Source organism: Colossoma macropomum, unplaced genomic scaffold (assembly GCF_904425465.1).
Source record: "Colossoma macropomum unplaced genomic scaffold, Colossoma_macropomum, whole genome shotgun sequence".
Lineage (NCBI taxonomy): Eukaryota > Metazoa > Chordata > Actinopteri > Characiformes > Serrasalmidae > Colossoma > Colossoma macropomum.
The window spans coordinates 45507095-45534188 of record NW_023494793.1 but is presented as its reverse complement, the minus strand read 5'-3'; the positions used below and the strand labels follow the sequence as shown (position 1 = coordinate 45534188).

The following is a 27094-nucleotide window of genomic DNA, read 5'->3' as shown; positions in this document are numbered from 1 at the left end:
TGAGTTGAATAAAAGTAGTTAATTTACTTTTTACCACATGAAGTAAATTCTTTAAGTTGATCTGACGAGACACTTTTTACAGTGTAGAACCATCTACAGCACATCCTCCATCAATCTCAAGAACCCTTTCATGATGCAAAGAACCCTTTAATCATGCAAAAGGTTCTTTGGGTGGTTCTGATTCTCCATAGAACCACTGTCTTTACTAAAGAACCCTTGAAAAACCATCATTTTTATGTATGTAGCATCAAAAAGGGAGCGTTTCACACCAAACCACTCTGAACGACTCTGTTTACATCTCAACCACTTAATTATGCAGAGAATCTGAAAAAACAGTGAGATACTTTGTAGACTGTGTTGATAAAACAGAACATAATCATAATTTCTGTGCGCACTGACTCAGCACGCTGCTGTTATGAATACGAATATTAATTATATTATATTTCCAACACAATAAAACAACAATGATTCCTGCAAAATAACAATAACTGAAGAAAAGCTGTAGCGAATCACCCACAACACCACTCAGACCACACATACATACATATTTGTGTACTTTTATAAAACCCTTTCATCCTTTTGCTCCTTCTCTCTCATCTTGGAGGCTGCTCTCAATCAGGTCCTGTAGGTAGGAGAAGGTAGGCCTGTCTTCACTGCTGTAGGCCCAGCACTGCATCATCATGCTGTACACCTGGACAACAGGTAAGAAACAGCATCCGTCATTAAAACTGTAATGATACAACCAAAATGCTCAACTATTTCACTCCCACATTATATAGCACTTTCAGCAATCCTTGCTCATGATATGTGTTATTGGGAGTTGACTGTACATATCCAAGAAATATCAATGTTATATTATGATTAATTCTTTTCAAACTTCTTTGTGTACACCTTATCTATCTATCTATCTATCTATATAAATATATATATATATATATATATATATATATATATATATATATAAATCTGGTTCCATTGACTTACATTAAAAGTAAAGTAGGTTTTTTTCCTTCTCCTGTAAAGTTACCATTTTGGAGACAGAAGGTTTTGTTCCAAAAACAGCAATATATATATATATATATATATATACACATAGACACCAAGCATGCCTTGGCTGACTGACTACAGCCGGTGTTGCTGCACTTCCCTGTGGTATTTCCTTTGGAGTTCCACAAGGTTCTGTTTTAGGGCCGCTCTACAATTACATTCTCACTGTAGTTTATTGAAGTGTAGAGCAGTTTCAGCGTCTGATCTTTGTTTTGTCCCTCTTTTAAGTAATGTTACTAAAGCTGTATAACTGTTTTTTGTATAATTTATTTTCTTTGTTTGCGTGTTTTTGCTTTTATTATGGAGTTTCCATTTCATTATAAAGCAGCTGCGTATATGAACGTCATATTTAAGATAATTTCTCTTGCCAGCAGACCATTTTTTGCAGTGCAGTATGTGGTCTCTGCTGAACAACAGTGTTTTGGTGTTACCTTCGGTGGACACATTGCTGGCACTGGAAGCCTCCAGTTGTCCTTCAGAACACTGAGCAGATGGACAGCCATCATGGGCCCTTGGACGTCGCTGCCTATCCGCTGGAGGGACAGCTACACCACCGCACACACAATTACATTCATTTAGTACTTTCATTCAAAGACACTGCTGAATGCATTATTGTGATATGGGTTCTTCACGTACCCGTTTGGGGTTCCGGCTCAGCTCGCAGAAGGAAAACAGCTCGTGCAGAACGACGCCGAAACTCCACACGTCGGACTTGTGGGAAAATTTGTACTCAGAAATGGATTCTGGTGCGTACCTGCGTTATAAATATTAATAAAAAAAAACAGAAGCATGAGCCGCCTGGCTCGGGTTCGGAAGGAGAAAACAAAACAGCAGCTCACAATCTGTGTTCATAATACACAGATATGAAAACTGAGAAAGTCCACCGCAAAACCACATCAGACGACTCACAGTAAAGAGAGAGAAAGTCCTGGTTGCTGAGAGAGGAAAGAGGGTGTGGTCACTGCAGGATAGGTGAGGTATACATTAAAAAACATGGTCCTTCAGGGCTTCCTTTCTATTTAGTTGTGACACAGCTCTACTACACAGCATGGACAACTTAAATGAATAATACACTGCACACTTAGGCTCTGTTCACATTACCAAGTGGCACAAATCTGAATTTTTGCTCTAATGTGACTCAGATCTGATGTTTTCAGGGCTGTGTGGACCACAAATCTGATCTGTTAAAATCTGACCTGAGTCACTTTCATACGTGGTCCTAGATCAGTTGTGTATCCAATTGGTGGCCATGCGACCTTAATGTGATGGAATTTATGTGCTTTTTTCCCCACTGCGCCATCATTCAGCGTTACCATGGCAGCAGCGCCGAACAGGAGTTAAAGCCTGTAAACGGTGGAAAAGCAGCTCATCTCACCTTTTTCTCCTTCGTCTCGCTCTAATAATGAAGCTGAGAGCTGATCAGAGTTAATGATCTTCTCAGCGAAGCTCGTTCTGCTCGTTAGTTTGTGCTGATGATGAACGTGATTTGTTCACGTGACGTTACTGAGTAGGATGAGCTCATGAGGGTCATTTCAGGACGCCGGTTCGTCACATTAATGACAGATTTGAGTAAACGAGTGTGAACCATCGTGTCAGAGAGATCAGATTTGAGCAAAAAATCGGATTTGAGCAATGAGGCTTGTAATGTGAGCACAGCTTTACAAAAGCTGGTTCTTTAAGGGTTTTAGTCTATTTATCCCTTGTGTGGTGTTCAGGTCTGTGGGACCCATTTTCAATGTTTACCAAAAGAAAAAATGATGTGATTTATTTTTATTTCAACCTCAGGCCTTTGATCATTTTCTGTGAAGAACATATAAAATAACCCATTTTCAGTGTCTTCACTCTGTTCATCCCCCACATATTTATATTACACGTGTGGTGTTGGGCTGAACCTGCAGGGAGTAAAAGTGTGGAGGTGCTGTGTCCTTCACTCTGTTCTCCTCCTACATGGCCTGATGTTAGTGTGTGTGTGTGTGTGTGTGTGTGTGTGTATGTGTGTGTGTGTATGTGTGTGTGTGCTGCTGACTGGCTACAGCTGCTAACTTTTACAACAATATAGAACCTTTTTAAAAAATGGTTCTATACAGCATCAAAAAGGATTCTGTTGTTATGATGTTAAGCTTGTATACAATCAATAGTCTTTTTCATTGTTTGGTTCAACCTTTCTGGCTAACTAATCAATCACAGCTAACATTAGCAACAGTTCCTGATTTAAAAAGGTAAAATAAAACTGAAGCACAATAAACTGTAAGCTGTGAATGCTGTGAGAGTGCCCCCTGCTGTTTATCAGGGCGTCACCGCTCCCCAGTTTCAGTCTCCATTTCCCAAACGCTTTATCCGAGCGCGCTAACGTTACTCCTCCTAATAAACAGACACACGTTCAGCTCCGTCTCCTCATTATTCACCACCATCACTGTAATATTTCATCATCAACATTAACACACGAAGGTGATCAGAGGGGCGGTGGAGATCGAGTCTGCAGCGTCTGAGATCTTTAAAACGCAGAGTTAGAAAAGAAAAACTGGAAGTGATCGTCACCAGAATATGGGGCTTTCTCCGAACTGCTTGACACGGTAATATTCCTTATCAAACGGAATGATCTTCGTCAGGCCGAAATCGGCAATCTTCACCAGCGTGTCGCCGGCTACCAGAATGTTGCGGGCGGCCAGGTCACGGTGGACGTAGCGCAGACTCTGCAGGTACTCCATCCCCTGCACAAACAACAACAACAACGACATTTATGCACTGCAAGAAATCACTAATACATATATCTAATATTTCCTGTTTCGAGATTGTTGTAAACGTATAGTGAGATGATTTAACGCCTGAGACATGAATCTCACTATACTGGTCATTTTGCTTGTTGTAAGAAATATGCTTGAAGGAAGAAATATTATCTGCCAATATAGTGAGATCATTTAACTTGAGAAAATCACCTAAAACAGGTAAAAAAAGTCCAGAAATAAGTTAAATAATCTTATAATAGTAAGTAAGTAAGTAAAGTTTATTTATATAGCGCTTTTTACAACAGGTGTTGTCACAAAGCAGCTTTACAAGGAAATCAGCATTACAGAAAGAAATCCGGGTCTGAGCCCCCATGAGCGTCGCCAGAGGCGACAGTGGCAAGGAAAAACTCCCTAAGAGAAACAGGAAGAAACCTTCAGAGGAACCAAGACTCAGAAGGGGAACCCATCCTCCTCTGGTCGACACCGGATAGTAAACATTGTTAGTACAAAAACGGGGAAAACAGGTGGAGCAAATGATTAATTTGATTAGTTTAGTTTATGCAGCAGCAGCGGCGCCAGCATCAGTGGGGTCGGGTTGTGAGGGTGAGGTTTGCACGGTGTAGTACAGCACGGAGCTTGATGGTGGTCAAGCTGGTCCAGAGGGCTGGTGAGCAGTGGCCCCCGATCAAGGCAGAAGAGGCAGCAGCATAATAAACTTACAATCTCAACGTGAGAAATATTTGATCCATTGATGAGATTTAAAATAATTTCATTTGATAAAATACCATTTTTTTGCACTGTAAATATGTGAGCATATATACTGTAAAGTGTATATAATATATATACTGAGCAAAATGTTAAAATTGATCTTCACAGTAACTGTTTCTGCCTGTAAAATCACCCCATATTAGAATAAACAGACACGCTGTCACAGGTCCTCTGTTTCTTCCCCTGTGTTGTAGCCATGTGCTCTTTAGCCATGTGCTTGTGTTTTGTTCTGGTTCTTCTTTCCCCCACCTTCCCTATCGGGATCCTCACCTGTCTGTCGTCTCTCGCTCCTCCCTCTCCCAGGTGTTCCCCATTCGTTCTAGCCTTTATCCAGCCCTTTGGTTCAGTCAGTGTTTGTCTGGTTGACTTGTCACTTCAGTAGATGTGGTTGTTATGTGTCTACCTCATGTTTGGTGTTTCTTTTTTTAGCTTAGTAGTTTGTTATTTTGTGTTAAGTGTTTCTATTGGTCTGTTTTGTTCATTAAAGTCTGCTCGCACGTACATCCAGCCATTTCATTTAAAAACACTATATAACATTAGAATAAACACAAATAAATATGAGTACAGTGGTCAGTGGTCAGAATGTGTTGTTTTCAGTAAAGTTATGAACATGAACACAGCTTTGGTTCCTGACCATCGCATGGATTTATTCAGTTCCATCAGTTAATTTAATTTAATGAAGTACTGATGAGGTAAAGGAGGTACTGGATGATGAATGTGAATATTGATCCTGTTAAATGAACACATTGTGTGTGTTTCTGTACCTTACAGATCTGCGAGGCGAACAGCAGCAGCCTCCTGGTGTTGACGGTGTTTTTGCATTTCTCCATGTATCCGATCAGACTGCCATACGGGAGATACTCCATCACCAGCCTCATACTCAGACGGCCTGCAGTCGGAGAGCCGAGTCAACTCCACTCAGTTCAACTCAATTTCACTCAACGCAACTCAGTTTCACTCCATTCAACTCAGTTAGCTCAGAGCAGCTCAGCTTTACTTAATTCAACTCAATTAACTCAGAGTAACTCAGCTTCACTCCATTCAACTCAATTAACTCAGAGCAACTCAGTTTCACTCGATTCAACTCAATTTAACTCAGGGCAACTCAACTCAACTCAATTCAAGTCAGGTCAAATCAATTTAACTCATTTCAAATCTGTTTGACTCAGTTTTCCTCAGCTTAACTCAATTCAACTTTAGGTTCACTAAATTTCATTTGAATTAACTTAATTTCAAAGAATTTCAACTCTATTTCACTCAATTTAACTTAATTCAACTCAATTTAACCCACAATTCAAGACAGGGATATAGGAATGCATACACATATTCACAGATTACTTTACTAGAAAACTTGAGATACTCTGCTTAAAAGCCGTTCAGAAAAACTAGAAAAATATGTTACATTTATGTTACATACACAAATTTACATAAAAACTTATATAAAGCAAAACAATCTGCCAGTGGGGTCAGTCTGATTTACTACAGAAGATTTCTTGAAATCAGTTATAATATCTAGATCTTTACATCACCCTAAATATCTAAACACTAGAAAGAAAATATGTAGATATGGCATTTTAAACTTAATATTAGCATCTAAGATTCTGTTTCCATGCACAATAATAAAGTACATGCTCAGCGCTGTTAAGTCTGTTAGTAAGGCTGTATTACTGTATGAAGTGAAGTGTAATATTTAGATTTTCTTACTAGTGTTTAGATATTTAGGGTGATGTGGAGAATTAGATATTATTGCTTATTTCGAGAAATCTTAATAAATAAATTTTGTTGGCAGATTTTTTTTTTTTGCTTGATATGATTCATTTTAATTTAATTTAATTTTCAAAACATTTCCTCTTTCTACTTTTCTACATTCTCTCTTTTCTACTTTTTTAATGGTTTCTTTTGTTTTATTATGCGTGTAGTCTCTCGTACCTGCACTGTAGCAGATTCCTCTGTATTTGACGATGTAATCGCAGTGCAGAGAGCTGATGGTCTGGATCTCTTTCTGGAAGTCAGCCATGTTGGCCTGCTTGTTGGGCTGCAGCTGCTTCACGGCCACTAACTCTCCTGTATTGTCACCTAACGGGTCATAACGACACAGCTCCACACTGCCGAAATTACCCTGAACACAGACGGCAGCAGTCAGTACCGATCGCCAATAGTATGTTAATAATAATAAGTAATAAAGTGGCCAGTTAGTGGAAGCACAAGGTAGATGTTTCTAATAAAGTGGCCAGTGAGTGGAAGCACAAGGTAGGTGTTTCTAATAATGTGGCCAGTTAGTGGAAGCACAAGGTTGATGCTTCTAATAAAGTGGCCAGTGAGTGGAAGTACAAAGTAGGTGTTTCTGATAAAGTGGCCAGTTAGTGGAAGCACAAGGTGGTTGTTTCTAATATAGTGGAAGTACAATGTAGATGTTTCTAATAAAGTGGCCAGTTAGAGGAAGCACAAGGTGGTTGTTTCTAATATAGCGACCACTGAGTGGAAGTACAATGTAGGTGTTTCTAATAAAGTGGCCAGTTAGAGGAAGTACAAGGCAGGTTTTTCAGCCTCTGCACAAGTTATTGCTGTTTCCAAAAACATCCTGATTAATGCTTAACATTTCAAGTTCTTCATTAACTGAACTAGATAATAATTGACTGTACAGCATTATCACCTGTAATTATTAACCATAATTATTATTGACTGTAGAAGTGCTGACAACCAGTGACGCTGCTAAGGGCTAGAGCGGGTTTGCTAAGATTGCTTTTGAAGATGATTTAGAGGTAATTCTGCCCTCTAATGGTCACAGAATGTAAGTACAGTACATGTGTATTTCAATACAGTGCTGCCCTCTAGTGATTAATGCAGGTGAGTGCATGCGTGCTCACCTTCCCCAGATGAGAAATGAAGCGCAGGTGTCTCTCCTCGAACACCTCCTGCTCCTGCTGTCTGGGCATGCTCAGTGCTCTCCAGAAGCCGTCTCTCTCCGGCAGCGTGCCGGACGCATGCAGAATCTCGTAATCTGTGGAGTTTATAACTTTTAGTCATTGATGTGGAATTTTAAACAACTCTTTATTAGGCAGTCAAGCTCACTGTGTTCTTTTTAGATGCGAAGCACCTCATTTAACTGGCACGTAACTTACTTACTTACATTTAGGAGACTAATATATCTCCACAAGGGGGCACTATTAGCAATCAAATAGCTTTGATGCTTCAGTGATCTTAATTTATTACTGGACTGCAAAGCAGTTCGAGCCACTACTTGTATAAAAAGTTGCCCTACAAATAAAATTTATTATAATTATTATTATTACTATTATTATTATTATTAAAATAAGATGTGCCAAGCCCTGTTCTTGATGTAGTATTTGCCCGGCTGTAATTGAACACACCACATCCAGTAAAACAAATTCTGAGTATAGGTTAGTTGAAGGTAACAAAGAAAATTATAAATAAAAGGTTAATTGTGGTCAATATTAAATTGGCAAGTGGGCTTATTAATAAAGCTAAAAACACAGGCAGAAGTGATGCAATAAGTGATTTTTGTCAATAAGAAGCCAGGGCCCAATAACATAGAATTAGTATATATATATATATATATATATATATATATATATGTGTACATATCTCGCTGTTGTCAGAAGAAAACCTTGCATCTCCAAAATGGTAACTTTACAGGAGAAGGAAAAAACATACCTTACTTTTAATGTAAGTCAATGGAACCAGGCTTTGTTCCAAGTCATTTTTGGCCATTTCTTTTGATCCAGACATTATGAAATTTATACAAAATGTAAAGGGCCACAGGCATGTTTATATTATGTCAAAAACTGAAAAACGACAAAAATGGAGATACGAGGTGTTCTTCTGACAGCAGCGATATATATATATATATATATATATATGTATGTGTGTGTGTGTGTGTGTGTGTATGTGTGTGTGTATGTGTGTGTGTGTGTGTGTGTGTGTATGTGTGTGTGTGTGTGTGTGTGTGTGTGTATGTGTGTGTGAGTGTGTGTGTGTGTGTGTGTGTGTGTATGTGTATGCGTGTGTGTGTGTGTGTGTGTATGTGTGTGTGTGTGTGTGTGTGTGTGTGTATGTGTGTGTGTATGTGTGTGTGTGTGTGTGTATGTGTATGCGTGTGTGTGTGTGTGTGTGTGTGTGTGTGTGTGTGTGTGTATGTGATCATAATATTGATGTACGTCAATGTGACGTTTTTCCAAGTAATTTTGGGCCATTTATTTTGGCCTATTTATCACGACATTTTCACACAACCTAAAGGGCAACAGGCAAATTAAATTTCAAATTATGTCACAAACTGAAAACGACAAAAATAGAGAAAAAAAAAAATTTTCCTACAGCAGCGACACATATAAAGAAATACATACATGATTCCACAAATGTATAGTGGTACTTAAAGAGCAAGTGTTGAAATTACAGCAATAAACAACCAAACATGAAAATACATCGTGTGTATAAGCAGAATTATTACGTTATTGTTGCTCTGACTGTGTTATTACAGTAGTGTAATTGTGTATTTGTGTACAGAGTGTGTTACGTCTGCACTACCTGAAGTGATGAGGCTGTTGAGGTGGCGGATGATGCTCCTGGATGACGGTCTGAGTTCAGGCTGGTACTCCATACACTGTGATATGAGGTCAGCTAACTCGGTCCAGTCCAGGCAGGGCAGCTGAGAGCGTCGCTCGTAAAACTGCTGCTTCTGCTCAAACAGAATAAAATAGAGAGGAGAGCCGGCGGTGTAAAGACACGTTGAACACAGCCGCAGGCTGGGACTCGGACAGAGCCTACTGTAGAATCACGATCAGAATCACTGCATTACAGCAAGTACGTTACACATACGAGGAACCAGTCTTGGTGAGTCTCACGTGTGTGAGGGAACATACTGAACAGACCCGACTGCACACAGACTGATCGCACGTAATTCTTTATGCTTTGTGTCTGAATTTTTGTCTCTACATTCATCAGACCTGACAGCTGGAGGTTTAGTCCCTTTTACCCTGTTAGAAATAAAGGTTCTGTTCAGGTACATTTTTCGTTCATCAAGGTCTAAATAGTGTAAGTGTTCCCTCAAAGGTCCAACAGAGGTTTTAAGGTCTGATTGTGAACCTTAAATAAGTTTTTCCAGGTGAAAAGTTCGTATTTGTACCTTTTCATAACCGAATGTTTTAAAACAGAACAGTAAAATAAAAGTCCTGGAGTCGAGACGGGGTGTGTGGAAAAAAAGATTCCTGCGTACGTCACTGGTAGCAAGACATTTAGCGTTAGAACTGATACAAATAAACGTTTATACAGCCATCAGGAGTCTGACGTCGTGTTGTTTTCAGTAAAGTTATGATCTTGCTCCTGACTTCTCGCTGCTCTCATAAGAATTGATCATTTATTTGAATTTATTTTAACGTTAGCCTTTTTTAACAAATCAATATTTACTATCCAGATAAACAACTTTACAGGTCATTTTCTTAGATGGCTTTTTGCACAGTTCTGTATACACTGCAAAAAATGGTATCTTGTCAGGTAAAATGATCTGGAATCTAGACAATATATCTAATATTTCTCATGTTGAGGTGGTGTAAGCTTACTTTAGGCTATTTAACTGATCTCTGGGTATTGTTTACTTGTTTTAAGTGATGTTAGTGAGTCAAAGTATCTCACTGTATTGCAGAGGTGGCAACAAATCACTAACAGTCTCAAGTCTAGATAGTCGAGTCTCGATTCAGTCATCAAATTAGTGACTCGAGACAGACTCGAGTCCAAGTCATATGACTCGAGTCCACGCCTCTGCTGTATTGGCAGATAATATTTCTGGTTTCAAGCACTTTCTTACAGCAAGCAAAGTGATCTGCCAGAGTAGTGAGATCACTTAACTCACTACAGTCACTGACAACAAGTAACAAATGTCTAGAAATAAGTTATATAATAAGCTTACAGTAATCTCAAAATCAAAAATATTAAACATCCGCTACATTTAAGATAATTTTACTTGACAAGATGTGTTTTTTTTGCAGTGTGAGTGTCGTATTACCTGTTTGGGGTCGAGGCGCTGCAGTGGAACCTCTCCTCCGTTGAAGAGCTCCCACAATGTCGTCCCAAAACTCCACTTATCGCTCTGCTGACCCAACTCCAGCGTGTCCAGCACCTCCGGGGCCACCCAGGGGATTCTGTCTAAAACCACTGAACACACACAAACATGCTCAGCACATTTCTGCACACTTTCCTATACATTTTTAGATATTTATCAGGTGTACACCTTTATTCTCTCTAATGTTTATCATTTTCTACTCCAGAGTTGCGTAATTTCCTTGCGACAATGAATGTCATTCTTTTCTGCTTTGCAAGAATATCATCTCCTTTCTGCCAGCAGCATTATGATTCTGATCTATGTATGTAAGGGCCCAGGCTGCGCCGCCAGCCGCCAGCAGAGATGATGGCAGTGAGGTGCCGTAACTTCAGGGAACTCCAATTCCCAGAAGCCCTCGGCCTGATTAGGCCCAAGCTGGCACAACTGTGGACTCTTCAACTTAAGGCTGTGCAAACAGCAGCCCTTTGTCACACCTTTGTAGAGGGGTGACCGGTACGGTACGCAGCCCAGGTGGGTATTTAAACAAAAAGAAAAGAAAAGAAAAGAAAAGAAAAGAAAAGAAAAAAAGTCCTAAAACTACGTGAAAACAAGAAGGCTTGAGCTACAAACGGCTCCAAGCCCTATAAAAGGTGTTTACTCCACTAAGAGCAAACAAGTGAAACATAAAGTCTGCCTTCGCTTCATAATTACAGAGGAAGTAATTTTTGTTTTCTTATTATCTTTTATTTCACGTTTCTAGTTTTGTTTGAGCTGCTTTCAGCGTCTCCTTTGTTTGCCCTTTTTCCCGCCCTTTTATTTCTCGTTCCTTGAGGTGTTTTTCCCATTGTTGCCTGTGCTTCCCAGTGGTGCAGTGGTAACTCCACGGACTGCTGATCAGTATATCGGCTGTTCGAGCCTGGCTCTGGGTCACCTCAACTCCAACGTGCCAAGTTCACACTTCGTTGCCTCAATAAATTTATTTAACCCCCTTTCTCACGGGTTTTCCTCTCTGTACTGGGGTCCACCTCCCTGCTGTCCCGTAACAATGTATCTGTGTTTTCTTGACTTTTTTAAAAATGTGGCTTTTTAAAATGTACATTTTAATTATATTTATGTGGTTCATCTGATTGTTTTTGCTGCTGGACTGTTCTTTTTTTTTCCTCAGCCATAATGACACTAATGCACCACAAAAAATCTAGTTAATATATCTACCATTTCTCATTTTGAAGATGTTAAGCTTGTTATAATATTATTTAACTTATTTCTAGACTTTTTACTTGTTTTAAGTGAGTTTAGTATGTAATACAATCTCACTATAGTGACAGATGCTATTGCTTGTTGTAAGAAATATGCTTGAAACATGAAATATTATCTGCCAATACAGTGAAATAATATCACTTACTAAAGTCACTTAAAACAAGTTAAAAAAAAGTTAAATAATATTATAATAAGCTTACAACCATCTAAATATTAGATTTAATATCATTTCACTTGCCCAGATATGATGTTTTGCAGTGTGTTGATGTCACAACTCAGCCAATTTGTGCTGCACCGAAAATTTCAATGATTTCTGATTTCATCATTTAACTGTTAAGGATGTTTATGTGGCGCCTCCTGGTGGGAAACAGCATATTTAACAAAATCAAGACCACCTGAAAACAGCATTAGTGAGCTGTGGACTACAGCACCACCATTTCACTAATTTCTCCTATTGCTCTATTTTATTCTATTATATTTTATTCTGTTCTGAAATTCTGAATACCGAACGTTTCAAAAATCGTATTCCCTCTCGTTTTATAATTTTCCTCCAAATTAGAAAACAGTCTCGTATCTTAGTGTACACAAAGCTAGAAAAATCCAGTCAATGTATCTAATATTTCTCATCATGAGATTGTTGTAAGAATATAATATTTTTTGTATTTCACTTGTTTTAAGTAATTTTATCTGGTGAAACTGTTTTATTCCACTGGCAGATCATTTTACTTAAATAAAATAAAGCAAATCATTTTGCTCATTTCACGCAATAAAGTTGGAAACAAGTAAAATGATCTGCCATCAAAATAAGACACTTTAATTAGATAAAATGTCTTAAAACAGGTAAAAAATGTCTAAAAATAAGAGTGATCATCATAATATTCTGACAACAGTCTCATAATGACAAATATTAGATATACTGCCTAGACTGAGATGTTTTCACTTGCTGAGATATATTTATTTTCAAAGTGTGCTTTGTTTATCATTTAGACAGTGAAAAAGTTTCCAGCCAAATTCCAGTCAGCAATAATAAACAGCTGCCTGAAGTGGACATTATGGTGAAAAATGAGCCTTTTAGTGTGAAATATATTTCTGTGATTTACACAATCACACACAGACACGTCGCACCAAAACAATGAGTCGTGATTGGTCATTTGGCCCCAAAGTAGGTGCTTCTTGGCCATGTAACTGGATGAAAAGTACTAGACTCTCTGCTGAGAGTCTCTGGCTTGTGAGGCAGTAAACAGTTCTCTGGCGTTAACACTCTGGGGCTCAGAAATCCAGTTCAAACACTTCCTGAATCTGTAGAGTCGCCCTTTCTATTCCATCTTATCACGAGATCATACGACACTCACATCCGGAGTTATGAGCCTATGAAGAGGGGCTGAGATACACGCCATCTGCCTCTCACCGTGTGGAACTGGTGGATTCGTGTATCCGTCTACAATCTGTGTGAAACTGACCAATGGACACTCAGGAAATCACTAAGGACTGACCATCACGCCGGAAACCCTTCATTCTTCATTCAGTCCACATCGGAGACTCATGTGAAACGGCGTGCAGAGAGTTTACAGCTGCTGAAGCTGCTGCAGCGGTTTTGGAAAGTAGTGATGAAGATAACGGAGCATTTAGATATGAAACATATGAGGATCATGTTATATGAAGAGCCTTTAAAGGAGAGTTTAAGAAGAGATGAACAGATCGAGAGAGAATGAGCTCAGAGCTCAGAGGCTTAACTGTCCACAGATAAACAGACTAGTTTTTGTGTTTACCCTCTCTGCCCAGCATGGCCACGCTGATGCCCGGGTCACTGAGCTTAATGAAGGGCGAGTTGTCCGAGTTTGGATCCCCCTCTCGGACCAGCAGCAGGTTCTTAGCGCAGATGTTTCCGTGCACAATGTTCTTCTCCTCCTGCGAAAGTACACAGATACAAGTCACTCCAGCTGAGCCTCAGCTTCCATCACCACATACAGCAGTTAGAGCTTCACTCTGTCTTATCAAGTGAAACTAACTTAAATACAGTCAATAAATCTAATATTTCTCCTGTTGAGATTGTTGTAAGCTTAATACAAGATTATCTAACTTATTTCTATTTTTTACTTGTTTTAAGTTATTTTATTAAGTAAAATTATCTCACTATGTTGGCAGATAATTGTGCTTGTTGAGCTTGAAACCAGCAAAATTATCTGCCAGTATAGTGAGATAATTTTACTGAATAAAATGATCTAAAATAAGTAAACAATTTCTGAAAATAAGCTAAATAATCTTATGATAAGAGCACAACCATCTCAAAATGAGAAATTTTAGATGTATTGACTAGATTTAAGATCATTTCACTTGACAAGAGACCATTTTTTAGGCCTGTCACGATAGCTGACGATTAATTCTTATAAATGATAGCGATTAATGATTTAATTGTTTTATCTTGTTCACTGAACACAACTGTTACAGTAAAAGCCTAAAGTGGCCACCTTGCTTCCTTGCTTTGTTTAATTAGTCAAAGCCTGTATTGTACACTGTACTGAGTAAAATGATCTGCTAATGGAAAAAGACACTTTAACGACACAAACAAGTAAAAATGTCTAGAAATATGTGACAATCTTATAATATTCTGACAACAATCTCATAGAGAAATATGTTTTACTCGCTAAGTTATCATTGTTTGCAGTGAACTAGATAATTAAGAATACAAGTGTGGGCAGATTATTTTATTAATTTCCTAAAATGAGTAAAATTATCTGCAGTTTTTTAAAAAAGCAAGTAAAATTATCTGCAAATGGTGCCAAAGGACACTTTATTTAGATTAAAATGACTTCAAACAAATAAAAATGTCTAAAAATAAGTCAAATAATCTTATAATATTTTGACAATAATCTCATAATGATAAATATTAGATATATTCACTAGATTTGAGATGGTTTTTACTCGCTTAGGGAACTTTTTTGCAGCATGGGTAAGAATAGCAGGTTGTTGTTAAAAGCTCATGTTGGGAGTTTTTTATGTAATTAAAGTGTTTAATTCCATTAGCAGATCATTTTATTCATTTCAAACATTAAACACACAAAAATAGGCAAAATGATCTGCATTGTTTCTCAAAGCTAGTAAAATGATCTGCCAATGGATTAAAATACCTTTACCAGATAAAATGTAAAGTAAAAATGTCTAGAAATATGTTCAATAATCTTATAATATTCTTACAACCTCATCATGAGAAATATAAGATATATTTACTGCTTTTCCTGCTAATATGTCGTTTTTTTTTGCTGTGTTAATTAATGAACACTTTTGTCTCACCAGGAAGTTGAGAGTGCAGGCCAGCTGCTTGGCCACGTCCAGTTTCCAGCTGAGCGACACGGACGATCTCTTCAGGTAGAGGTCCAGAGCTCCGTGCTTTACGAACTCCTGCACCATGATGTCTGCGGGGATCAAAACAGGTCACACAGGGGTCAGACGAGGTCACACAAAGCGTCCACAGGTCAGGAGACCTGCAGCATCAGCACCACTCCAAACCTCTCAGTGCTCAAGTGTGTTCATCCAGAGAGCTCTCACTGATTTAAGGCCCCTCCAGGTCATGAAGGGCCACTTCAGCTGCAGCCATGCTGGACATTCACGGTTAGATATGACCGAGTATGACCGAGGGTGGACCGGAAGATTGCTGACAAAAAACTTTTGGTGCAGTTAGCACGCTAACTCGCTAACCATAAAGAGTCAAAATACAAAAGCCAACATTATTATACACTGCAAAAAATGATATCTTGTCAAGTGAAATAATCTTAAATCTAGTCAATATCTAATATTTCTCATAATTTGATTTACTAAAATCAACTAAAACAAGTTAAAATGTCTAGAAATAAACTAAATAATGTACAATAAGCTTACAACAATCTCAACATGAGAAGTATTAGAAAAACAGATTTAAGATAATACATTTTTTACCAGTGTACTGGATAATTGAGAGTTTTTACTTCCTTCAAACATCGTTTCTTGAAATAAGCTAAATGATCTGCATCATTTCTCAAAACATATAAATGATGTACCAGTGGAATAAAACACTTCCAGATAAAATGACTTTTAAAAGTATTTAGAAACAAGTTCAATAATCCTCTTACAACAACCTCATAATTAGAAATATCAGACTTATTGACTAATTTTAAGATGTTTTCACCTAAAGGGGGCGTGGCAAGAGCTAAAATGTTGCACTGGAGAACTTTTACAGACCAGCATAAACCAGCTTAGACCAGCAAGGACAGAATCAGAGCTCTGTAGAACCAAAAACACACAAAATATCAGAACATCAGAGCAAAAACCTGAAATATGTGTGAGACGTACTTTTGGACTTGTGGACGCTGACCCCATACACCAGCAGCAGGTGCTTGTGGGAAATCTGGCTCATCAGGCTGGCTGCTTCGAAGAAAGACTGAAATACAGACAGTGGAAAAATGAATTAATGCTAGTTTGGAGGAACGCAGTCCTTGTCCACTCTATCAGCTCCACTGACCGTATAGTTTCACTCTGTAGTTCTACAGTAACAGACTGTAGTCCATCTGTTTCTCTGCACACTTTGTTACCCTGTTCTTCAGTGGTCAGGACCCCCATGGACCCTCACAGAGCAGGTACTATTTGGGTGGTGGATCATTCTCAGCACTGCAGTAACACTGACGTGGTGGTGGTGTGTTAGTGTGTGTTGTGCTGGTCTGAGTGGATCAGACACAGCAGTGCTGCTGGAGTTTTTAAACACCTCAGTGTCACTGCTGGACTGAGAATAGTCCACCAACCAAAAATATCCAGCCAACAGCGTCCTGTGAGCAGCATCCTGTGACCACTGATGAAGGATTAGAGGATGACCAACACAAACTGTGCAGCAGCAGATGAGCTATCGTCTCTGACTTTACATCTACAAGGTGGACTGACAAGGTAGGAGTGTCTCATAGAGTGGACAGTGAGTGGACACAGAATGTCTTGGTTGCCAGTCATACTCTAAGCAGGTTCAGGTTAGTTGTTATGGATGTAAAACAGTGGCGGCAGCTCTGTGCAGGACTCTTTACTGAGAGAGTCACTGTAGAACTGATACTCACAAGCTCAGATATGTGATAATGTCTGTTACAAATATCTGTTTAATCTAAACAGTTAAAAACGTACACGTGCACCAGCGCTAGCTTGGCGCTAAAATGCTGTTAGATATGTTAGAAAAGAGAGAGGTAACACACCTCCCAGCTGTTCTTGTGCTCTGCATCCAGAACCTTCAGCAGAACCTCAGTGGTGTGGGTTTCTCCGTCCCGCCGGTGTGTTTTGTAGCCTCTGTAGACGTGAGTGAAGGAGCCCTGGCCCAAACTCTCCTTCTGCAGCGAGCGGAGCAGGACGTTAGTTAACCGACGCTCTCGCAAAACAAGGTCATATCAGTCAATTTAGAGAAGAGAACCACAGTGAACCAAAGCAGTGCATTGTTTCTGTGCAACAAACTCCAAAATAATACGTAAAGCAGAAACATTCTCAGGTTGCAGGTTAATAAAAAAGAGACTGTGTTTGTATTATTTTATTTATTTTTAAGTCATTTTGAGAAAAAAACTGTCAAAGACAAACATCACCTACACTGCAAAAAAGGTCTTGTCAAGTAACATAATCTTAAATATAGTCAATAAATCTAATAGGTGAGATTGCTGTAAGCTTAATATTTAAGATTATTTATTTCTAGACATTTTTTACCTGTTTTAAGTAATTTTATTGAGTAAAATTCACACTATTTTAGCAGATAATTGTGCTTGTTGAGCTTGAAACCAGCAAAATTATCTGCCAGTATAGTGAGATAATTTTACTAATAAAATGACCAAAAACAAGTAAAAATGTCTAGAAATAAGCACATAATCTTATAATAAGAAAACAACCATCTCAGAATGGGAAATGTTAGACATATCGACTAGATTTAAGATCACTTCACTTGACGAGACCATTTTTTGCAGAGTATTTGTTTGGCTAGTTTCTTTTACTTTAGAAAGTTAACACATTTTCAGTTAATACACTGCAGAAAATGGTGTCTTGGTAAGTAATATCTAATATTTCTCATGTTGACATGGATATAAGCTTATTATAAGATTTACTTTAAAACTTATTTCCAGGCATTTTTTACATTTTACCCATTTTAAAATTATTTTAGTAAAATGGCAAATAAATAATATTATAATATTCCTGCAATCGTCTCAAATTTTGAAATATTAGATATATTGACTCGATTTAAAATGATTTATACATTTTTCTAGAAATAAGTTAAATATAAATAATATTATAATATTCCTTGAATCATCTCAAAATTTGAAATATTATATATTATTAATATATTAAGATATAATGACTTTAATTATTAAGCTTACTAATTAAAGTTCATATTTTAAATATTCAGGTTATGGAGCTCAAAACATAACTGGGTTTGCAAAGCTTTAGCATTTAGCAGACTGTGAGGGTCCGGGTCAGCCCGGCGTGAGGACTGTTTGACCGGCCCTGAGTGCGATGTAGTGCTCATGTGTTTGTAAACGCTGTTCTCACCCAGATTAAGTCCTCATGTTTGATCATGTGGAACTGAATGTGACTCGGTCTGTGTCTCTGAGGAGGAGAGCTGGGGCTTTCGGACACGCTGCTGTTCCGAATGATGATCAGGTTGGAGAGCTCTGCAGTGACCACAGGGTTAAAGCGAGAGTTCAGTTAAAAAACAAAAACAAATTTAATTAAAAATGATGATGGTCTCTTGTCAAGTAAAATTATCTGTACAGTGAGATAAATCTAATATTTCTCCTGTTGAGATTGTTGTAAGCTTAAGATATTGTGTATATATTTATAATATATTTAGCTTATTTCTATTATTTTTTTACTTGTTTTAAGTACTTTTATTAAGTAAAATTATCTCACTATGTTGGCAGATTACTGTGCTTGTTGTAAGAAATGAGCTTGAAACCAGTAAAATTATCTGCCAGCATAGTGAGATAATTTTACTTCATAAAATGACCAAAAACAAGTAAATAATATCTGGAACTAAGCTAGACAATCTTATAATAAGTGCACAACCATCTCAAAATGGGAAATATTAGAAATATCGACTGAATTTACTTGACAAGATACCATGTTTTGCAGTGTAGCACGCAGGTCATGTCAAAAACTTATTTACATGAAGGTTTAGGAGTGGGACACTGCAAAATGATCTCTTAGACAGGGAAAGAAGAATATTAAGAATAATCTACTATTAAGAATATTATTATATATATATATATATATATATATATATATATTAAGAATATTAGCAGATTATTGAACTTATTTCTAGACCTCTTTACTTGTTTTAAGTTGTTTATCTGATGAAAGTTATTTATTTTAGTGGCATTTTAATTTTACACATATTTTTGCTTATTTCAAGAAATAATGTTTAAAACGTTAAATAATGAAATGAACTGCCAATGAAATGAAACACTTTAGTTAGATACAATGACTTAAAACAAGTACAAATGTCTAGAACAAAAGCAATAATCTTATATTATTCTTACAACAAAATCATACTGAGAAATATTAGATACACTGATTAGATTTAGGATGATTTCACTGGCTAAGATATTATTTTTTGCAGTGTTCAAACACAGAGCAGTGAGCACAGCTGATCCAAAACGTGCCTCATTCAGGGCAAAACTAGTGGACAATGGAAATTTGGCAGTGTTGTGGTGATTGTTGCAGCCCGAGTGACCAATGGTGAAGTATGTGTACAAGAGCAGTAGATGTCCAGTACCTTTGGCCCGGGGTGGACAGCACCTGCCCAGAGTGACGGGGATGTCGGACAGCAGCAGCGTGTTGTTCTGGTAGAAGTCGGTCAGTTCTTTCAGAGTGCAGAAGGAGCTGTGGATCCCCGCCAGGTGGAACTTCTCATTCTTCTCTATCAGACAGTCCTTATAGTCCACGCCCAGCTGCGTCTGAGCACAGACACAGAAAACAAAGCGCTCTGTGTGAAACTGAAAGTCACAGATCTTGTGGTCAAAAACAAAATCATGCTCTAATTTTATCTGGATTATTTCTGAAGCATAGCTCATTGAAAGGAGCTGTGTGGAAAGTGCAGATTCTAAACTTTCAGTAGAACTTTAGTGTCTGTAAACAGAATAGGAGATATTTTACTATGATTTGAAACTGAAACAGCCCAGAATGACTTGGAAAAAATTCTGGTTCCATTGACTTACATTAAAAGTAAAGTAGGTTTTTTCCTTCTCCTGTAAAGTTACCATTTTGGAGGTCTATAAATATATATAATTTTTTACATATATATTTATATATATCTCTTCTGGGAAGGGTTTACACTCTTCTGGGAAGGGTTTACACTACATTGGAACATGGCTGTGAGGAGGATTTGATTGCATTCAGCCACAAGTGCATTAGTGGAAATGTCACCTTAAGTCATCCCAAAGGTGCTGTATGGAGCTCCATCACTCCAGAGAACACAGTTCCACAGCCCTACAGCCCAATACCCCTCTAGTCCACACTGGGCATCAGGTATGATGACTTTAAGCCCATGTGCAGCTGCTCCAGTGTGTCTTATTCTAGTGGTCTAAAGTTTTTCTAGGGAGTTTATACAAAATATGTGTGTATTTGAACTCCTGTGTGCACCTCAATGTAGCTGAATTCACTAAAGGGTGCCCAAAAACCTTCGGGCATATATATATATATATGGAAAATATTTAGCAGAATTGCGTTCTCTGTGGAGGATGTGTTAACTTTCAGTTTTTACTCAGAAAAATCAACAACATAAAATTTGACCAGGGGTGCCAAAACTTTTGCATTCAATTGTACAACAAAAAGCACTGCTTTTGAAGTGAAGCAATCTTTCTTTAGAGTAAATATGACAAGATTAATCACGATTAACTACACAGATCAATGCTTTTGTCTGTGATTAATTATTAGAACTGTAATCTAGATCTTGTATGACAGTGTGTTTTGTTGTACTGTATGATGTAGATACAGTAGAGTGTGGGAGTGAGCAGTACCTGTAAGCAGACCATGAGGAAGTACTTATCGAACTCCTTGGGACTGTGGCGTAGAAGAAACATGCCGTTTTGGGCTCCCGCCTTTTTGAGCTTGTGCACCGCGAATTCTGACCTGGTTTGGAAAAAGCACAGTCATCAGCGCTCCACTGAACCCCTTCAGTCATCGCTGGACACAGATATTCTGGGTGAAGGTACATATTTACGTGATAGGCCCGTGGCAGTGGCTTTCCAGGTCCTGCAGCAGACTGGGCGGAGCCACTTCAGAGCAGAAATAATGACTGGAGTCGGTGGTCAGCCTGAAATAGCCGTCGATTAGTGACACGAAGGACAGCGCCTCCGCCAGAGTCTGAAACTCAACCTCCTGTTGGCGGAGAAACACATTCAGCTCACTCTCGTGTTAAAGTGATGACCAAAATCTAATTTGGTGGACATTTAGATCAGCCAAGACGTGTTTGGTGTCCGAACTTCTTTAGTTTTAGTACTGGAGCTATGAGGCTAATGTAGCTAACAAGTAACCTAAGCTAGCATGCTGCCACCTGCAGGCCTAAATCATCACACACACAAAATCAGGAAAACAGTCTTGACTATGTGGTTTCTGACACTGTATGACTCACTGTTATCCATAAACATGGACTAAAGTATGTTAGCGTAGCTAATAACGGCGTTAGCAGCCATGATAAAGTCTTAATTTGTGTGTAGTTCAGAAAAAATAAACATTATTTTTTTGCCCAGGAGTGTACACTTTTTTAAACATTAATATTCATTACTTGGACGCCTATTAAAAAGTTGTGATTTTATACTTATAAAGATAAATTGCATTATTTAGTAAATAATTAAATATTAAACAATTAAATATAACACATTTATGAACATTATTTTCAGAGCTTTAGACATTTGCATTTCTTTCATTATAGAAGTACATTATTGGTTGATTATCTACAATGAATCATTATTAATCATCTACTGAAATATTCAGGATCTATTATGAAATTTTCAATACTTATTGTGAATTATTCAGCATTTACTATGAATTATTTTGTATATATTATGAATTATTCAGTATCTACTATGAATTATTCAGTATCTACTATGAATAATTCAGTAGTTACTGTGAATTATTCAGTATCTACTATGAATTATTTTGTATATATTATGAATTATTTAGGATCTACTATGAATAATTCAGTAGTTACTGTGAATGATTCAGTATCCATTATATCCTATTATATTCGTAAGGAATCACAGTTTCGGCCCACATACAGACTCTTAGAGTGTAAGTGTGGTGGTTTATTTCCACTGACCAGGCAGCGGTCATCTTGTCTGGTCAGAGTGACCACTCGCCCCTCTGCAGGAAGCTGCTCCTGACCTAGTCGCTTTATGTTGATGTCTGTGATCTGGGGGAAATCACAGAACGTCTGCCATTCCTGAGGAGAACAAAGCAAAAGTGAGAAGTGCCAGACACACCATGTGACCAAAAGTATCTGGACAGTTCTTCTAACGACTGAATTCAGCTGCACCCACTGCTGTCATGCTGCTGTGTTGATTCATGAGAGCTTATTGTTCTGACTATAATATTCACATTATTTATTTACAAAGATTTTATTTCAGCTGTATTTGAACAGTTTCTACTCAAACAACAACAGTGACATCATTAACAGTGACATCATTAACAGTGACATCATTAACAGTGACATCATTAACAGTAATATCATTGATCAGTTCATCTTTTTTCAGCACTATAAAGTGCTGAAAGTACTAAGTAGCTCAGAGGTAAAGTAATGAGTAATTAACCTGTAATGTACTGTCTCTACAACCCAGTCAAAAAAAGTAAAAAGCTTTCTCTGATATGTATTAATTTCCCTTTTCTTTCCTGTTTTCTGCTTTCAAATTATAAAAAAGTTGTGACAGTAAAAGGCCAAAAAAACAGAAAGTGTGTCTTGTGAACTGTCTTTTACAGCTAAACTGCAAAAAATGAGATCATTGTTTGGACATCGTTACCTGTCCGTCCTCTGAGCGTGTCTGTATCCCTCCCTCTCCGGACACTCTGACCACAGTGACAGGCTGCGATTCTGGACACTGGAGCCACCCGGATCGGTGCATGGTGAAGCACTCTGAGCCATGGCTGGGGGCCACGGCGCTCAGCTCCATAAGGTACTTCAGCTTCAGGCTGCGCTCTCCGGCCGAACAGCGGCCCAGCTTCTGCAGGAAATGCTTCAGAGTTTTACGGATCTGGTACCGGGCCAGCCGGCTCATCCTCTGGATGTCCTCACGGTGCGTCTCCGGCAGGCACGACTTGTAGCTGGAACACAGACGATGATTTGGTCCAGCACAGTTCGTTGGTATAGCAACTAACATGAGTGACATTATATAAGAGAAGACAACTAAATCCACCCCAGGCCTGTCATTAAAGGGCCCATATGAAGGAGAATCACTGTGTGATGTAGTGTGTAAACAGTGCTGTATGGTTCGGTCCCCAGTGCAGACATTCCAAAGTGTTTATGTATACACATCCATACAGCAGTTAAGCCCCGCCCATTCGGCCTAGAACCATTTACCCCCGCCCATTCAGTCTACAGCAGTTTAGCCCCGCCCATTCAGCCTAGAGCCATTTAGTCCCAACTGTTAAGACCAGAACCATTTAGCCCCGTCCAATCATCCTACAGCAGTTCAGCCCCGCCCATTCAGCCTAAAGCCATTTAGCCCTACAGCAGTTTAGCTCCACCCATTCATCCGGCACAAGTTTAGCCCCACCCATTTCATCTTCCAGCATTTTAGCCCCACTCATTCAGCCTACAGCCATTTAGCCTTGCCCCTTCATCTTACAGCACATTAGCCCCGCCCCTTCATCTTACAGCACGTTAGTCCCGCCCATTCAGCCTACAGCCATTTAGCCCCACCCATTCAGCCTACAGCAGTTGAGCCCCTCCCGCTCAGCCTACAACAGTCCAGCCTGCTTTTTGAGTACAAAACAGCCAATCAGAACAGCTATTACACCTATTAGTCTTACAGCTCATTTACACCTATTAGTCTTACAGCACAGTAACAAGGACAGCCTGTTTAATTCTAAGGGAGTGGGAGAGGTTGGAAAATAATAATGGTGTTTTTGGTACATAAAACCACAGAAATGTAATAAATGTACTGTATAAAATACTAGAAAAACAAACAGTTTAACAAAAAATATATCTTTATATCCAGTTCTCCCCACTTCCTTTAAATGTGGTTGGTCAGCCAAGACACGTTTGGTGTCTGAATTTTGCTGCTTTAGTTTTAGTGCTGGATCTACGAGGCTAATGTGGCTAAAAAGTGCTGGACGTTTATTAGCATTGTTACTAACTGTGGGCCTAAATCATCACACTCGGCTTCAGTGTCTCTAACAGTCGTGATTATGTGGTTTCTGACTCTGCGATCTATAAACACGGTCTAGCTGTGAGTACCTGACGGTCTTGCACACTTCTCTCGGGCTGTGGTTCCGCTCTTTGGCCTGTCTCCACAGGTCCAGCACAGCCATTCCCAAACACTCCTGCATGGCGCTCAGTGGAGGATTCACGCCACCGCACCCCGACACGAAGTCACTCCGAGACTGCGAAATCAGAACAGTGTGAGAATCTGTTTAATCTCGTTCATTTTTGATTTTATAATCTAATTAGTATTTTACTTTTTAAATTAAATTTAATCTAATTAAAGTGTCTTATTTCATTGTGTCACGCCTCCCTCCGGTCCCACTGTTACTACTGCCCAGCCTCCGGACTCCATTTCCCAGAACACCCCACCTGATAACATGATCCCAGATCTCCCTCACTTGCTCCCCACCATTCTGCTTCACCTGATTACTGATTCAGATCACCTGTTAAGCCTCTAACTAAACCCCTCAGTCTGTTTGCACTTTGTGTAGCATTGCCTTTGTTCCATATTGCACATGGAGCGCTGATTATATTGCACACAGGAAATGGTGATGAATTCAGTTTATGTTTTGTAGGTGTGTGGGGTCTAATGAGGCGTGGAGGAGGTTCTACTGGGAGCAATGCTGCTTAATCATCTAGAGGTGGAGTTAGCCTGCACTCTTCTAACCCACATAGTCATAACTTTACTTCAACAGCACATCCTGATACTGACTACTGTATTTATTTGTCCTTCTCATTAGAGTAGAGGCTGTTACTGCAGCAAAGAAGGACAAGTTCCCTACTAATATCATCATTTCAGAAGAAACAACGGTGCCTACAAACGTTTGGAGTGCATATGGGTCTTCATTTGCAGCGGGAAATCATGTCACAGAGGTTTCAGGGCTTAAAAACATGCTTAAAATATTGGTCAGTATGTACATTTATCATCATCATCACTTTCACTTTCATTTACATAGTTGAACGAAGATCAAATAAAACTTTCCCTCATGATTTCTCAGATTTGTCTTTCTTTATCCTGTTGCAGGGTCGCTCTGCATCTGTAAAACAGCTCGTCGCAAAAACAATTTGAGGAAGCGTTTTTAATATAAAACAATATTTTTAAGAGGTTTAACCAGATTCATGTTTACGTTTTGTATTATTAACGTAATTGTACTACATTTAAAAAATGTATTTTATTTTAAAAATTAATTTGTCTCAGAGATTTTGGTCGCTGCTCTTATCAGGACTCTTATTTTACATTTTAACACAGTATTTTCAGCTCTATTAAACTGCCTCTTTGAGTCAAGGCTCATCAGAGAGGAAGCATCTCCAGGCATGAGAAGACGAGTCACACTTGCTCATGATATTTCTTTAATTTATGAATAATTTTGTTTATCAGGCAGCACAAAACTTCTATGTGTCACTGGTGTGATGTGCTGATTTTAAATAGTTGCACGGCCAACGAGTCAGCCAGTTTACAAAATCCTTCGTTTTAACCAGAATGTCACTGGAGTCACCGTCACTGGTGCTGCACCATATTCATACAGCACCAGTGACTGTAGAATATGTTTGGAGTTAAGCTCCTTTCTGCACAGATGATTATAGGAGATGTTAATGGACAAATTAAGAAATTATTTAGTTTCGGGATGAAAGAAACAGATTTTTTAAAAATTCTAAAGGCGAGGTCAGTGTTCACATTCTAGAAGAACTCTGGGCATTCAGGATTTAATGGTATAGAAATACATCAGAACTTTGTCCAGGACTCACAAGCGTCCACTGTGTTTTTGTTTGCATCTGATGTACCTGAGCGAACAGATAGTCGATGACGCAGTAGTCCAGCACAGCACAGATCCTGCCTGTGGTCAGGCTGTAGCGGTATGTCGCTTTGGACCCCTGACCAAACCAGCTGGAGAAAAAAAACCTGTACAAACGCACACGCAAGTACATAAACAATCAAACGTAGGTACAGTACAGAACATATATGACCCCATCCTGAGAAGCTTCTGAGCCTTCTGGACATTCAGAGAAGGCCTAAAAGATTTCTGTGAAATAAAACATAAACATCTGTGATTTTTAAGTTTATTCTTCTTTAATATCATCATCAGGCTTGTTATAAACTCTGTAAGTGTTGTAGTAACACTCTTATTTCACTGTTGAGGTTTGGTTAGAAACAAAAGAGTTACAACAGAAAATGATCCAATCAGGATTGCTCTCTCTGCGGTCTGTAGGTGGATTCAGCTGAGCTGCTCTCTCATGGTCAGGACTTCAGGAGCGTTAGATTAACTACCAACATCATTAAGAATTGACAGAGAAATAAACCAATCAAACTTTGATTTCAGACCAGTTTCATGAGGAAAAATGTCTTCTGTATAAACCAGATTCATGTTTACGTTTTATATTATTAACGTTATACTACATTTAAAAATATGTATTTTATTTAAAAAAATGTATTTCTCTCAGAGATTTTGGTCTCTGGTGTTATCAGGATGCTTATTTTACATTACACAGTGTTTTCAGCTCTATTAATCTGCTTCTTTGGGTCGAGGCTCATCAGAGTGGAAGCATCTCAAGGCAGATGAGAAGGCGAGTCACACTCGCTCACTATATTTCATTAATTTATTAATAATTTTGTTTATCAGGCAGCTCATAACTTCTATGTGTCACTGGTGTTTTGTGCTTTAATGGCTGGGTAATTAAAATATTGTCAAAATAATGCCAAAATATCATTTTTTATTACTGATTTTAAATAGTTAAATAGTTGCACAACGAGTCAGATAATAATAATAATAATAATAATAATAATAATTTCTACTTATATAGCGCCTTTCACAAACCCATTTTTTGGAGGTTCTAGATATG

General features: G+C 38.5%; 1 protein-coding gene across 1 annotated transcript in view; it reads right to left on the bottom strand.

Annotated features, from left to right (window-relative positions):
- Window positions 1-224: 224 nt before the first annotated feature.
- jak3 (Janus kinase 3 (a protein tyrosine kinase, leukocyte)) overlaps window positions 225-27094 on the bottom strand; it is a 39816-nt gene continuing 12946 nt past the window's right edge. The window contains exons 4-24 of the mRNA XM_036579674.1: window positions 26039-26156; window positions 24290-24435; window positions 22854-23154; window positions 22157-22279; window positions 21059-21216; window positions 20856-20967; window positions 19613-19793; window positions 18388-18509; window positions 17058-17189; window positions 16180-16267; window positions 15145-15266; window positions 13623-13761; window positions 10561-10709; window positions 9087-9237; window positions 7409-7542; window positions 6471-6660; window positions 5306-5430; window positions 3586-3758; window positions 1684-1801; window positions 1479-1592; window positions 225-691 (exon numbers count right to left, since the gene is read on the bottom strand). Of these exons, the coding sequence (XP_036435567.1) occupies window positions 572-691; window positions 1479-1592; window positions 1684-1801; window positions 3586-3758; window positions 5306-5430; window positions 6471-6660; window positions 7409-7542; window positions 9087-9237; window positions 10561-10709; window positions 13623-13761; window positions 15145-15266; window positions 16180-16267; window positions 17058-17189; window positions 18388-18509; window positions 19613-19793; window positions 20856-20967; window positions 21059-21216; window positions 22157-22279; window positions 22854-23154; window positions 24290-24435; window positions 26039-26156 (3016 nt within the window). The 3' untranslated portion in view covers window positions 225-571. The remainder of the gene's footprint in view (window positions 692-1478; window positions 1593-1683; window positions 1802-3585; window positions 3759-5305; window positions 5431-6470; window positions 6661-7408; window positions 7543-9086; window positions 9238-10560; window positions 10710-13622; window positions 13762-15144; window positions 15267-16179; window positions 16268-17057; window positions 17190-18387; window positions 18510-19612; window positions 19794-20855; window positions 20968-21058; window positions 21217-22156; window positions 22280-22853; window positions 23155-24289; window positions 24436-26038; window positions 26157-27094) is intronic.